Below are 15,184 nucleotides of genomic sequence, written 5' to 3'. Positions count from 1 at the left end.
TTTTTGAAAGAAAGTCTAGCCAGATATACAATTCTTGGTTGGCAGTTGTTTTCTTTTAGTACTTTAATTATATCATCCCTCTGCCTTCTTGCCTTCATGTTTTCTGATAAGAAATTGGCACTCAATCTAATTGGGACTCCTTTGTATGTAAAATGTTGCTTTCCTCTTGTGGCTTGCAGAACTCTCTCTTTGTCCTTTACATTTAATAGTGTGATCAGTATTTGGTGGGATATATTTTTCTTCATGTTTATCCTGTTTGGTGTCCTCTGGGCCTCTCGGATGTGCATATTCATGTGTTTTCCTAAGTTTGTGAAGTTCTCTGTCATTATTTGACTGTTCTTTCTGCCCCTTTTTTCTCCTCCTGGGATGCCTATGATGCATCTGTTCATATACTTGATGGTGTTCCACAGGTTTCTTAGGCTATTTCTGCCTTTTATAATTCTTTTTTCTTTCTGTTCTGCAGACTATTTTCAGTTGTCTTGTCTTCAAGATCGCTGATTATTTCTTCCGTCAGCTCTAATCTGCTGTTGAAACCCTCTTGGGAATATTTCATTTCAATTTTTGAGGTTTTCAATTCTAGTAGAACTGTTTGTTTCCTTTTTAAAATTTATATTTCTTTACTAAGGTTCTCATATTGCTAATTTATTGCGGGGTTTTTTTTGTTTTTGTTTTTGCTTTAGTATACACACACACATATCCTTTAGTTCTTTTTATTTTTCTTTATCTCCTTTAGCATTTTTAATAATTTTTAAAAAGTCTTTGTTCTGGTCTTCCTTGCTGGTGTTTTCTGAATTTTTATCCTCTTCCTTGGGATAGGTCAACATTTACTGTTTCTTTTTGGTTGTTGTTCTGGTAGTAGGACTGAATCTTGGAGCTTCCTAACCTGCCTTTTTTTTCACAATCCTCCTAATCATTTATTTTTTACTTATAGTTTCAATAATTTTGTAAAGAAGCACCCTTATCTATATTTGGTTACATAGTTGTACATGAATCATAGATTAAGATAAGTTATTAACAATGGGAAAGTTGGAAATTCCTAGAAGGATTTAGTTTTAAACAGAAATTCTTTGTGCTTAGTGAGAGCTTGATAAATCTTGACAAATGGTTTATTTTAATTTATTTGATGAATTCTTTAATGCTTATTCTGAGCCAAGTACAATGCTAGGTATTAGGGTACTCTGGTAAATGAGTCAGTCAAGGGAACCTGATTTAAATTTGTGGATCCAAGAAACTTTCTCAAGAAGTATCATTAAACTTGAATTAGGAAGAATGAGTACAAATAAATCAGGCAAAGAGAGAGAGGGGGGAAATCTTCTAGGTAGAGGGAACTTTGTATAAAATGGCCTTTTGCTGAGAAAGAGATTGGCTTGTTAAAAATCAAAAAGGGAAATGTAGCTGTAACATGGTAAGCTGTGGGTAAAGGATTATGATAAGAGGCAGAAAGATTTATCACGTATTAAGGCCATGTAAATAGTGTTAAATATCTTGAGATTTATCTTAAGTGTAGTTATAAAAATTTTACCCATAGACTTACATGGTGTCTGAGACTATCTAATATATATTTTTTTGTTTCTTGTCATCCTTAAGATGACTATTCTGGATGAATGGGAAAGTAATCATTCCCGTTTGTTTCGAGCCTTATATAGCTATCCTAGATAGCATTTATATAAGTGATGTTTAGATAGAAAAAGTTAGATGACTGAAAAGAATCCTAAACAGTAATCTTCTGGTTATGTTCAAAGGTGTCTGGAGAAGCCAATGAAACACAGATTGCAGAAGCATTAAAGCGGTATAGTGAACGGGCATTCTTTGTCCGGGAAGCCCTCTTCCACCTTTTTAGTCTGACTCATGTGATGGAAAAAACAAAGCCAGAAATTTTAAAGGTAAGAATAAGAAACTGGATATGACACTGCTGAAATTATCTGAGTAGTTGATGATTTTGTGAAGAAAATTGGTATTTAGTCTTTGATTCTTTTTTATGAGATTTATAAATGTGATTTCAGTTATTAGCCATAAATGAGAGAGAGAAGATAGTTGCATGAGAGTTATTAAAGGTTTATAGTAATCTTATTAAGCAATTTAAATGCCTTCCAGTGCGTTTTTAACTACGTAAAACCAGTGACCATTCTGATATTTTATTACCAGTCTAGTAGAAAGTGGAAATATATGACTCAAATCAGGACACTATTTTATACTAACCCAGTATTGTTTCCCAGATAGCCTCTTTTTAGAAATACAAAACTGGAATTCCATAAACCCTTTTCCATGCTATTTATAATCTCCTGTGTTTTCATAACTGATCCATGTTTTTCCCCAAGTAAGATATTTTAACTAAGACAGCTTTTGAAGAACAAGAAAGAAGGATTTTTAATTTTGTTGGTAACTTAGGGCATTGTTTGACAAAATGCAGTTCTTCGACCACCAGACATTTATAATATTGCTTATTTTTTAAAGCATTATTTTTTAAAAAACAAAACCTAACAGAACTGCAAGGAGATATAAAAAAATCTGCTATTGTATTTGGAGTCTTCAGCTCCTCTATGTAAGTGATTGAGAGATCCAGAAGGGAGAAAATCAGTAATTATATAGTTGAACCAAGCATCACCATCAATTAATTGGATCTGATTGGCAGTTATAGGGAACTTCATCCAACAACAGCAGAATACACATCCTCCCCAACTCACATGGAACATTCACCAAGGTAGACCACATTTGGGCCATAAAACTCATCTTAACAAATTTAAAAGTGTAGGAATTATAGAAAATATGCTCTCTTACCACAATGAACCCAAAATGAAAATCGGTGAGAGATAGTGAGAAAATCTCTAAATATTTAAAGATTAAACAACTCACTTCTAAATAATCCAATAGTTAAAAGAATTCTCAAGAAAAATTTAAATGTATTTTGAGCTAAATGAAAATGAAAATATAATGAATCAAAATTTCTAAGATGAAGCAAAGCAGTGCTTAGAGGGAAACTTTTAGTATTGAATGCATGTATTAGAAAATAAGAAGGAAGCAGATGTGGCTCAGGCAACTAAGCTCCCACCTACCACATGGGAAGTCCGGGTTCTGTTCCCAGTACCTCCTAGAGAAGATGCACAGGACAGCGAGCGGAAGCACCAAGCAGGCACAATGGGCTGGCGTGGCAAGCTGACACAACAAGATGACACAGTAAGGTGATGCAACCAAGAGACACAGCAAGGAAATGCAATGAGAGACACAACAAAGTAGGGAGCAGAGGTGGCTCAGGTGATTAGGCATACTTCGGAGGCACCGGGTTGGTTATCGGTGCCTCCTAAAAGGAGAAGACCAGCACACAACAACAACACAGTGAGTGCAAACAATAAGGGGTTGGGGAGAAATAAATAAATAAATCTTAAAAGATAAAAACAAAAGAAAATATGAAAGCTCTAAAATCATCAATCTAAGCTACTGCTTTAGGAAACTAGAAAAAGAACGGCAAAGTAAATCCAAATTAATTTTACTGGGAATAAGACAAGGATGCCGCCTCTCACCAGTCCTACTCAACTCCTATTCAACCACTACTAGCTAACACAATAAGAGAAAGGAAGGAAATAAAAGGTATATAGATTGGGATGGAAGAAAAGCTGGTTTTGTTGATATGATTGTCTAATGTAGAAAATCCTAAGAATCAACAAAAGGTCTTCTGGAACTAATAAGCAGTTATAACAAGGTGGCAATATACAAGGTGAATATACTAAAGTCATTGCTTTCCTATATACCCATATTTCCTATGAACAATTGGAATTTGAATGTAAAAACAATACCATCTGTATTAGTACCCGCCCCCAAAATAAAGCAATAATTGAGTATAAGTCTAAAAATATTTATACAGTATCTATGTGAAGAAAACTATGAAACTCTTAAGAAAGAAATCAAAGGAGATCTAAATAAATGGAGAGATTCCATGTTCATGTATAGAAGAGTCAATATTATTAAAATGTCTATTTCTTCCAAATTTATATATAATTTCAATGCAATATCAATCAAAATCCTAGTAAATTATATTGTGGATATTGACAAATTGACTCTGAAGGTCATTTGGAAAGATATAAGACCCAGAATAATCAACACAATCCTGAAGTAGAACAAAGTTGGAGGACTGATACTACCCAATTTCAAGACTTACTATAAAATTATAGTGATCAAGACAGTTTGGTATTGGTGAAGACAAAGCAAATAGGTTAATGGAACAGAATAGAAAGCCTAGAAATAGACCCACACAAAGATTCAGCTGATATTTGACAAAAGAGCAAAGGAATCTCAATGAGGAAAAGGATAATCTTTTTTCAACAGGTGGTGCTGGAACAATTGGAATTCCAAGTATTAAAAAAAAGAATCAAGACATAAACCTTATAACTTTCACAAAATCAACTCAAAATAGAACAAAGACCTAAACATAAAGCACAAAACTACAAAATGTCCTGATGATAGCATAGGAGAAAATCTAGGTGATGTTCGGTTTGGTTTTAACTATTTAGATACAATCTCAAGTACAACCCATGAAAGAAAAAATTGGTAAGTTTGACTTCTTTAAAATTAAAAACTTATGCCCTGCAAAGGACACTGTTAAAGAATTTAAAGACAAGTCACAGCTTGGGAGAAGAAGTTTGCAAAACACATATCTGACAAAGGACTTGTATCCAAAATAGACAACTCTTGAAACTCAATAATTAGAAAACAAACAATTCAATATTTAAAATAGGGAAAAAATGTGAATAGACACCTCATCAAAGACAAAATACAGACGACAAATAAGCATATGAAAAGATGCTCAACAATGTATTACCATTAGGGAATTGCAAATTAGAAAGACAATGAGAAGGGAAGCAGATGTAGCTCAAGTCATAGAGCTTCCTTCCGCCTACCATATGGGAAGACCTAGGTTCGATCCCTGGGGCCTCCTGGTGAAAAGAAGAGAAAGCATGCCCATGTGGCAAGCCAGTGCCTGCGTGGTGAGCCAGTGCCCCACGCAAGTGAATCACACAGCAAGATGATGACACATTGAAATAGAGACAAGGAGAAAGTCAAGGTGAAGCACAGCAGAAATCGTGAACCACGGTGGCACAGTTGACAGGGAACCTCTCTCCCCATCAGAGGTCTCCAGGATGGAATCCCAGTGAATCCTAGAGGAGAAAAATGAGAAGACAACATGGACAGCAAAAACAACAGGGAAGGAGGAGGGGAAAGTGGGAAAATAAATAAATCTTTAAAAAAAAAAAAAAAGACAATGAAATACCATTACATCCTTACTAGAATGGCTAAAATAAAAACACTGAGAATACCAATTGCTGGTATAAGCAACAGGAACTCCCATTCATTGCTAGTGGTAATGCAAAAATGTACAGCTACTTTGGAAGACAGTTTAGAAGTTGTATTAGTCAGCCAAAGAGTTGCTGATACAAAGTATCAAAATTCTACTTGCTTTTATAATGGGTATTTATTTGGGGTAGAAGCTTATAGTCACAAGGCCCTAAAAAGCCCAACTTAAGGTACCATAAGAGGTACTTACTCACCCAAAGTCATTTGCCACATATTGAAGTGAGATGGCGGGCGATGTCTTCGAGGGTTCACCCTTCCTCTTCCTCTTAGGGCTTTGTGGGCCCAGCTTCTTTTGATCTCAGCCATATGCTGGAGGGTTCATCTCTTTCCCAGGCTTGGCCGCTCAGGGCTCTGGTCTCTGCGGCTGCAGACTATCAGGTGAATGACTCGCCTCTTTTCCTGGGGCTTCAGCATCCAAAAACTCAATTCTGTGTGTTTACTTCCATGTGAGAGTCTGTTTCATCTCCACCAAAGCGGTAGGGACTCAACCCTGCACGTCCTAAAGATATGGTCAAATAAAAGCCCTAATCTTGACTTAATAAAGTAAAAGTGAAACCTCTGACCCTAATACAATCTAATACACCCAGAGGAACAGACCAGTTTACAAACACAGTCCAATATCTATTTTTGGAATTCATAAACAATGCCAAACTGCTACAGAAATTTCTTAGAAAATTTAGCATATGCTGAGAAATTGCACTCCTATGTATTTATTCAAAGAAGTTGAAGCTTATGGCCAAACAAAACCTTCATACGAATGTTTATAGCAGCTTTATTCATACTTGCTTAAAATTGGAAGTAACTAAGATACACTTCTAGAGATGAATGGATAAACAAACTGAGGCACAGACATGCAATAGCATATTATTCAGTGATAAAAAGAAATGAGATGTGACAAGAGAGCCAAAGAACTGAAGTATTTCTGGCCAGATAGAATACTACTAACCCCAGTAAGAAACAAACCTTCCAGCCTTCATTCTTTTAGTTCCTGAGTTCCTCCAGGACACAGAGCAAGCATCCTTTTCAATTTTAGTCAGAATAATTGTATCCTGAATAAACAATGCTTACTGGATTTCTGACTCTGAATATGGACAAAGAGCTACATTGTATTATAGCTTCAAGAAGAAAGATTTTCAGGATATAAAAAATAAAGAAAATAGACTTCAGGTCAACCAAGAAGGTGGCATAAAACACTCCAGGGTTCTGATCCCCCATAGAACTTTTGAACAACTAGCAAAAACTGGCAGAGCCATCATCCTCAAAACTCACAATTAAAGGGTTACATTAACTGCACGACTGGCAAACCTAGAAAATGCAACTTAAAAAACAGTAGAAGCAGCTTGTGGTACCCTTGCTGTCCTGTCTCTCACATACTTCCCAGCATGGTTTTGGGCTAGCCTGCATTTCCATTGTGGGTTCCTGGACCCATACTGGAGAGAGTCGGTAACATTTCACTTCTTACAGTGTTATCCTCAACACCTCTTACCCCCCTCCATATAAACAAGAAAATACAGGTGCTTGATTTTTCTGTGCATTGCCTTTTTTGTTTTGTTTACTGTGAATCTGAGTAACCAAGGATTAGATCTCCACTATTTGTTGGGACTACTCATCTGAAATATTTACTAATTTATTCATTCAACAAATACTTGCAACTTGAGAATGAGAAAGATAGTTAAGCCATCTTTGAAATTATTGTTGGCCAACAAATTATTGTTGCTGTGTGAAGGGAGCTTGTATTAATAAGGTGGATTAAGAGGATTAATTTTTTTTTCCAGCTTGTTGTTACTGGAATGAGAAATCACCCTATGAATTTGCCAGTGCAACTGGCTGCAAGCGCCTGTGTGTTTAACCTAACTAAACAGGATCTTGCTGCTGGAATGCCTGTCCGACTTCTGGCTAATGTAACCCATTTGCTGCTGAAGGCAATGGAACATTTTCCCAATCACCAGCAGGTAAGCTAATGGGGAATTCCCGTTCAAATAGTTCTTTTAACTTCTCCTATCTCCACAATTACATTCAGTTCAATTTAGCAGAACAGGACTGGAAATTCAAATGCCTTTGGAGGCTGACTGTAAGGAATAAATTTGTGGTATGATTGGGTATAGGACAACAGAGAAGTGGGAAACTAAAAGAATTTAAATCCAAATGTTGGGGTGGGTAGTTCAAGGCATACAAAACTCATCTTCTACCTGGATCTTGAATATGTGTGATAATTTCAGTAAATAAGCACAGAACATATGTTCTTGAGTAAGGCCTTGTCAAGTGCTGGGATATAGAGATAAATATAATTTTCCATTGCTAGCAATACAGTAAACTATATAACCTGTCCTATCCTCATGATTAAAATTAAAAATGGCGATTTTAAAAAAATCTTTTAACATTCAGCAATGAGTTGGCAAGTACTTAAAAATAGAGGTCCCAAACCACAAGGCTAAATGGGAGCCCAAAGAGATAAGTGAATCAATAAATCCAGCTTCTCTCATAGAGAACATTTGCCAATCTAGATCTACTTTTTACTTTGTTTCTTTATGACCCCTGGAAGAAGAGAAAGCCCAGAACCTACTCAAAGCAGAGAATTCTAGTAAAATACCCCTTACATCATACTGTAATATCCTGCCGAAAAGGATACACCTTAATGTGAGTGCTATATATAAACCTGCCAAAGTTAGAAAAGCATTAAGAGGGTAAGTCCAAAGAGAGTAGGAAGGAAGGAAATAATAAAGATGAAAGTACAAATTAATGAAGTAAGAAACACATACTAAAGGATTAGAGAGAATCAAAAATGCCAAGAGTTGATTATTTGAACATTTTAATAATAATGACAAATTTTTGGCAAATTGATTAAGAAAAAGGTGCAAATAAACAAGTTGAGGAAATGAGGGTGGGAGAAATGGAGAATGACTACTAAAGGATATGGGGTTTCTTTTTGGAATGTTAAAATGTTCTACAATTGGTAATGATGGTTATACAACTTTGTGAATATATTAAGAGACACTGTATTGTACATTTTAAATAGGTGAATTGTATGATGTGTTAATTATAGTCAATAAAGCTGTTATAGTGAAAAGAAAAAGAATGTTCACAATAGCACTATTGGTAATGACAACAAATTGGAAACAATCAAATGTCCGTCAGCCTGGGTTTAGTTAGTTAGTTATACAGTGGAATATGTATATTGCATGATGGAAGAATTATAACTAAAGAGTACAGTTTAGATCAAATCTCAATAACAAGCTGGGTATTAAAAACTGCAGAAAAGTACATATACTGTGATTCCACTGACTTAGAGTTGAAAAACTTGCTAAACTATACAGTATATTATTTAGGGCCACAAATATGTGTTAAAACAATTTTTAAAGAACAAGTGATTGTTAAACACAAAATTTAGACTAGTGGTTCCTTTGAGTGAAGAGGAAATGGGAGGGAATTGAATAGGACAAACACAGTATGTATTAAAAGGTAATGCACGGGAAGTGGATGTTGCTCAACTGATAGAGCTTCCACCTATCAAATAGGAGGTCCAGGGTTCGATACCCAGGGCCTCCTGGCCATGTGGCGAGCTGGCCCACATGGAGTGTTGCCATGCGCAAGGAATGCCTCCCCATGCAGGAGTGCAGCCCGCCCAGGAGTGGTGCCGCCCACATGGAGAGCTGACACAGCAAGATGATACAACAAAAAAGAGACACAGAAGAGACAATATGAGATGCAGCGAACTAGGGAGCTGAGGTGGAACAAGAGAATGATCATCTCTCTCCCACTCCAGAGGTCCCAGGATGGATTCCCGGAGCTGCCTAATGAGAATACAACAGACACAGGAGAACACTACACAGCGAATGACACAGAGAGGAGACAACTTGGGGGGGGGGGGACGGGAATAAGGAAAAAAAAAGAAAATTTAAAACAAAAAAGGTAATGCAGCAAAGCAGGTCTAGCTCAGTGGTTGAGTGTCTGCTTTGCATGTACAAGGTCCCGGATTCAATACTCTATACCTCCTAAAAAAAAAATTAAAAAGTTAATGAAGGGAAGTAGGTGTGGCTCAAGTGATAAGGCTGCCACCTACCATATGGGAAGACCTGGGTTCAATCCCTGGGGCCTCGTAGTTAAAAGAAAGAAGAGAAAGCATGCCTGAGTGGTGAGCCAGTGACCCTGCGGCCAGCCGAGTGCCCATGTGGTGCCCATGTGGTGAGCCTGGTGCCCGTGTGGTGAGCCGAGTGCCCGTGCAAGTGCCTGCATGGCAACCCAACCAGTGCCTGCGTGGCGAGCCAAGTGCCTGGGCAGCAAGCTGAGTGCTCACATGGTGAGCCAATGCCCACGCAAATGAGTCACGCAACAAGATGATGATGCAACAAAAAGAGACAGGGGAGAGTCAAGGTGAAGTGCAGCAGAAACCAGGAACTGAGGTGGCACAATTGACAGGGAACCTCTTTACACATCAGAGGTCCCCAGGATTGAATCCTGGTGAATCCTAGGGGAAATACGAGAAAAGAAGAAAAAAAAAAAGTAGATACAGAAGATTACACAGCAAAAACAGCAGGATGGGATAGGGGAAGGAGGAGGGGAAGATAAAAGTTAATGAAATGGATGGAGGATTAAAAAGGCAGAGGGCTCATTTCTTTTCCAGAAAAAGAGCTAGAGGACAGGCAGAAACTGTCTGGAAAACTGTTCTAGGGATTAGGACACCAGGGGAAGGCTAGACACCACCCAGAAGAAGAGAGAGGAAGGAAAGGAGTCTCAGCTGGATGGAAAAATTCCATAAGTGAAGCTACAGCAGCTGCTGATGCCCATCCCTACCACCCTCAGAGCAAACAGAGCAGCAGGTCCTCCAGCTCCTGGCCAGCAGCAAAAGACTGAGGGGGTTGCAAGGTTCCTCTTCCTTGAGAAGGGCGAAAGGGAGGGACACAGCCTTTGGCAAATTCAGATTTTTGACTTCTGTATTAGAGGAGTCAAACACTTCCAGGCCAAGAGGGGCTGCAACATTGTTTACCCTGAGAGCCAGCAGGGAGCTAAAGATAACTTGCCTTCTCAAACACCCTGCCTACTGCCCTGGACTGGTTACTAAGTATGCAGAGGGAGAAAGAGTGCAGCCAGCCAAGGGAAAAAAGTAGCTTCTGGGAAAATTTGTTTGCAGGGCTTGGCTTGCTCTCTGGGCATTGCTTCTGCTCTGCCTACCTGGGTCGGGTAAGGGTGAATGCATTCATCCCTAGCCTCTGGGATCTGAGCCTCTCTTTGACAGAGATGTCTGTCAAAGAGCACCATCTGCTGGCAGACCAGGAAAGTGTACACAAAGAAGGGAAAAGTACTGTAATAAATAAAAGAGGAAATCTAGTGCTTTTCTGCCCCTCTTACCAAGACCCTAAGATAATGACCTGCAACCCATTACTGAGCCCTTAGCCTTGGTTTGAGCAGTTAAATAGAAGCAATCCTAAAGATTTAGATCAAGTTGAACCAAGAATCAAAGAACAGTGGTAGCACACAGCTACTTAACAATAAATGCACAGGGATGAGAGAGAAAGTGACCATCAGTAAAACTACCATATTAATCAGATTCCTAGGCATCAGCAAAAAATTACAAGCCATATTAAGAAAAAGGAAGATATGACTCAGGCAAAGGAGCAAATCGAAACTCTAGACGAGACACAGGACTTGAAATAACTGATCAATGATATTCATACAAATCTTAAATCGTAGAATTGAAAGACAACGTGGCTACTGAAATAAGACATTAAGAAGATACTGGGGGTAAGCGAATGTTGCTCAACTGATAGAGCATCTGTCTACCATATGGAGGGTCCAGGGTTCGATCCCCAAGGCCTCCTGACCCATGTTGTAAGCTGGCCCACATGCAGTACTGCGGTGCACAAGGGGTGCTGTGCCACACAGGGGCGCTCCTACATAGGGGAGCCCCACATGCAAGGAGTGCACCCCACAAGGAGAGCCGCCTTGAGTAAAAAAATTTCAGCCCACCCAGGAGTGGCGCTGCACACTTGGAGAGCTGACGCAGCAAGATGACACAACAACAACAACAACAACAACAACAAAAAGAGACACAGTTTCCCAGTGCCACTGGATAATACAAGCAGACACAGAACACACAGCGAATGGACACAGAGAGTAGACAATGGGGGGAAGGGAAGAGAAATAAAAATAAATAAATAAGATACTGGGTGAGCACAAAGAAAATTTTCAAACCTTAAATAGAAAAATAACAGAGCTTATGGGAATGAAAGGCAAAATAAGTGAAGTGAAAAATGCGATAGAGGCATACAACAGATTTGAAATAGTGGAAGAAAGAATCAGCAATGTAGAGGACAGAACAGCCAAACTTGAAAAGAGAGAAGAATAGAGAGAGAAAAGAATGGAAACAACTGAGCAGGGGCTCAGGAGTTGAATGTTACCAGGAAGCACTACATATGGTTAATGGTAATTCTAGGAGAAGAGAAGGAAAAAGAGGCAGAAAGAATGTTTGTGGAAACAACAACCAAAAATTTCCCAACTTTAATGAAAGACATGAATATTCGTGTCCAGGAAGCACAGTGTACTCCAATTAGAATAAATCCAAATAAACCTGCCCCAAAACACAATATTTAGAATGCCAAATGCCAAAGATAAAGAAAATGCTGAAAGCAGCAAGGGAGAAGCAAAACATCACATGTAAGGGATGCCCAATAAAACAATGCAGATTTTTTTTTCGGAAACCATGGAGGCAAGAAGGCAGTGGTATAATATAATTAAGGTACTAAAAGAGAAAAACTGCCAGCCAAGAATTTTTTATCTGGCAAAACCATCCTTCAAATATGATGGTGGTGTAATATATTCGCAAATAAACAGATACTAAAACAGTTCATAAACAAGGATCTGGCTTTGCAGGAAACACTAAAGGGAGTTCTCCAGCCAAAAAAGAAAGGACAGAAGAGAGACACAAGGGAAGACTATCCGAAAGGGTAATCAAAAGGGTAAAAATACAGACAGTAATAAGATATGATGTAGCAAAGCCAACGGATAAAATGGTTCGAGTAAGTAATGCTTTTACAGTAATAACATTGTGTGTTAATGGATTAAACTCTGCAATCAAAAGACATAGACTGACAGAATGGATAAAAACACATAAGCTATCCATATACTGTCTGCAGGAGACTCACCACAGACACAAGTATGCAAATAAACTGAAAGTGAAAGGTTAGAAAAAGATATGTCACACAAATAGTAACCACAGGAAAGCAGGGATCGCTATACTGGTGTCAGAAAAAAACAGACTTTAAATGCAAAAAGTGATTAGAGATGCAGAAGGCATTATATATTAATAAAAGGGACAATCCACTAAGAAGAAGTAAGTGATAAATATCTGTGCACATAACCAATGTGCTCCAAAATACATGAGACAAACTCTGAAAAAACAGAAAGGAGAAATAGACATCTCTGTAATAATAGTTGGAGACTTCAACAAGCCACTCATATCATTGAATAGAACAACTAAACAGGATTAACAAGGAAACAGAGAACTTGAACAATATGATAAACGTGCTGGACCCGACAGACACATACAAAACATTGCACCCCAAATTAGTAAATTATATATTCTTCTCAAGTGCTCATGGATCTTTCTCTGGGATAGACTAAGTATTGGGTCACAAAATATCACTCAGTCAATTTAAGACGATTGAAATTAATCAAAGCACCTTTTCTGATCTTAACTGAACGAAGGTAGAAATCAATAATAGATGATGTGGCAGTTTGAGGTTTTATGAATCCCAATAAGAGAAAGATTATGTTTGTAAACTATTCTGTTCTTCTTTGTGTAATGCTTTTGATTGCACTTAATTCAGTAGAGGTGGATTTTGATTAGATTACTTGATAAGACTGCTTTAGTGCCTTTTTTTGGGGGGCGTGGGGAGGTACTGGGGCCGGGGATTAAACCCAGGATGTTGTATATGGGAAGCCAGCACTCAACCACTGAGCCACATTGGCTTCCCTGAGTTGGTTTTTTCATTTGTTTGCATGTTGTTTGTTTGTTTTTTTGTTTTTAGGAGGCATCAGGACCAAACCTGGTACCTCTTATGTGGGAAGCAAGTGCTCAACCGCTTGAGTCACATCTGCTCCCCTCTTTAATGCTTTTGGGTTTTTTTGTTTGTTTGTTTTAAATTATTTTTAAACTATTTTTTAGCAAGTTTTTTTATTGTCCTTTTTTTTTTAAAGATACGTAGATCTCTTACAAAATGTTACATTAAAAAATATAAGAGATTCCCATGTACCCCAATCCCCACCCCCATCTCCACTCCTCCCACATCAACAACCTCTTTCATCAATGTGGCACATTCATTGCCTTTGTGAATACATTTTGGAGCACTGCTACACCAAATGGTTTATAGTTTACGTTGTAGTTTACACTCTCCCCTGCTCCATTCAGTGGGTTATGGCAGGATACATAATGTCCTGCATCTGTCTCTGCAATATCATTGAAGACAACTCCAAGTCCTGAAAATGCCCCCATATTACACCTCTTCTTCCCTCTGCCTGCCCTCAGCAACTCCCATGGCTACTGTCTCCACATCAGTGATTCAATTTCTTCCATCGCTAGAGCCGCAATAGTTCTATAGTATAATACCAGTAAGTCCACTCTAATCCATATTTTATTCCTCCATCCCTTGGATCCTGGGATGGCAATGTCTTCTCCACCTCTAAATCGAGAGGGAGCTTAGATCCCAGATGGCTGATGGATGCAATTCTCCTGCTTGCAGTTGTAGACTCTCGGTTCCCTGGTGTAGTGGTTGACCATCCTCACCTCCCTGTTAGCTGACCTGGGTAAGTCCAGTGAACTGGTGAGTAGGTGTTGCAACTCTGCTGAGGCTCAGGGCCTAGCTGGCACATGGCCAGTCCAGAGATTCAAGTCTCCTGAGCATACACCAACCCCAGCGCCAACCACAGATTCAGTAAAAGTGACAGAAGAGGCATATGTAGAGAGGTCACATCTGAGTCCAATTTCATCACACTCAGGAGCACAAATTCCAAAGTAGGGTCCACTGGCAAGGCATTGAACTCCAGAGCCATCTGCCATGACCGTAGAACCTGTGTGTCTCCATAACCCTCAGGAGCACCAGTACCTGGGGTTATATCACTTTGGCTGTCTTTGGGATCTTGCTGAGACATATGTAAACGTGACCCCTCTGATGACCTCCCGACTCATTCTGAAGTCTCTTAGCCATGTAAACTAAGAGACTTCTTTAGTGCTTTTGATTGGACTATGTCAGTGAGGTGTAATTTGGGTTGTCTCCCCTGCCTTGCTGGGTCTGATATAAACAAAAACACAGAGAGAAACTCAGACACAGGAAAGGAAAGCTGGCGTATTTGATTCTGCAATGTGAGAGAGAAGACTACAGGAAAACAGAAATTCCCAAGTGGCTTAAAGAGAACAAAGGCTCAGAAAGAGACAAGTCCTGTTCCTTGTTGCTCAAAGCTGAGCTCCATGAGATGGTAGATTCTGGAGGGGAAGGGAGAGATTGGCAACCATCTTGTTTCACCGCATGGCAACAATGCCAGGATCAACAGTAGCTGCCTTTGGTGTGCAAGCATCTCTGCTTATGCCTCAATTTGGACATTTCATGGCCTTGGAAGTGGGCACCTCCCCCCCCCCCCCCCGCCAAAAGTCCCCGTTATTAAAGCCAGCTGATTTCTGGTACTTTGTATTAGCAGCCCTTTGGCAAAGTAAAACAGGCTGGAAAAGGGAAAATTCCCAAATATATGTAGGCTAAGCAGCACATTCTTAAAGAATCAGTGGGTCAAGAAGAAATTGCAAAAGGAATTAGTAGATATCTTGAAATGAATGAAAATGAGAACACAGCTT

General features: G+C 38.9%; 1 protein-coding gene across 1 annotated transcript in view; it reads left to right on the top strand.

Annotated features, from left to right (window-relative positions):
* Nucleotides 1-15,184, top strand: part of LOC101435536 (protein zyg-11 homolog B) — a 308,603-nt gene that overhangs the window by 117,405 nt on the left and 176,014 nt on the right. Inside the window, exons 4-5 of the mRNA XM_058303573.2 lie at nt 1,743-1,883; nt 7,122-7,298. Coding sequence (XP_058159556.1) covers nt 1,743-1,883; nt 7,122-7,298 — 318 coding nt within the window. The remainder of the gene's footprint in view (nt 1-1,742; nt 1,884-7,121; nt 7,299-15,184) is intronic.

Source organism: Dasypus novemcinctus, chromosome 9, assembly GCF_030445035.2.
Source record: "Dasypus novemcinctus isolate mDasNov1 chromosome 9, mDasNov1.1.hap2, whole genome shotgun sequence".
Lineage (NCBI taxonomy): Eukaryota > Metazoa > Chordata > Mammalia > Cingulata > Dasypodidae > Dasypus > Dasypus novemcinctus.
This window is presented reverse-complemented; position numbering and strand designations above follow the sequence as displayed.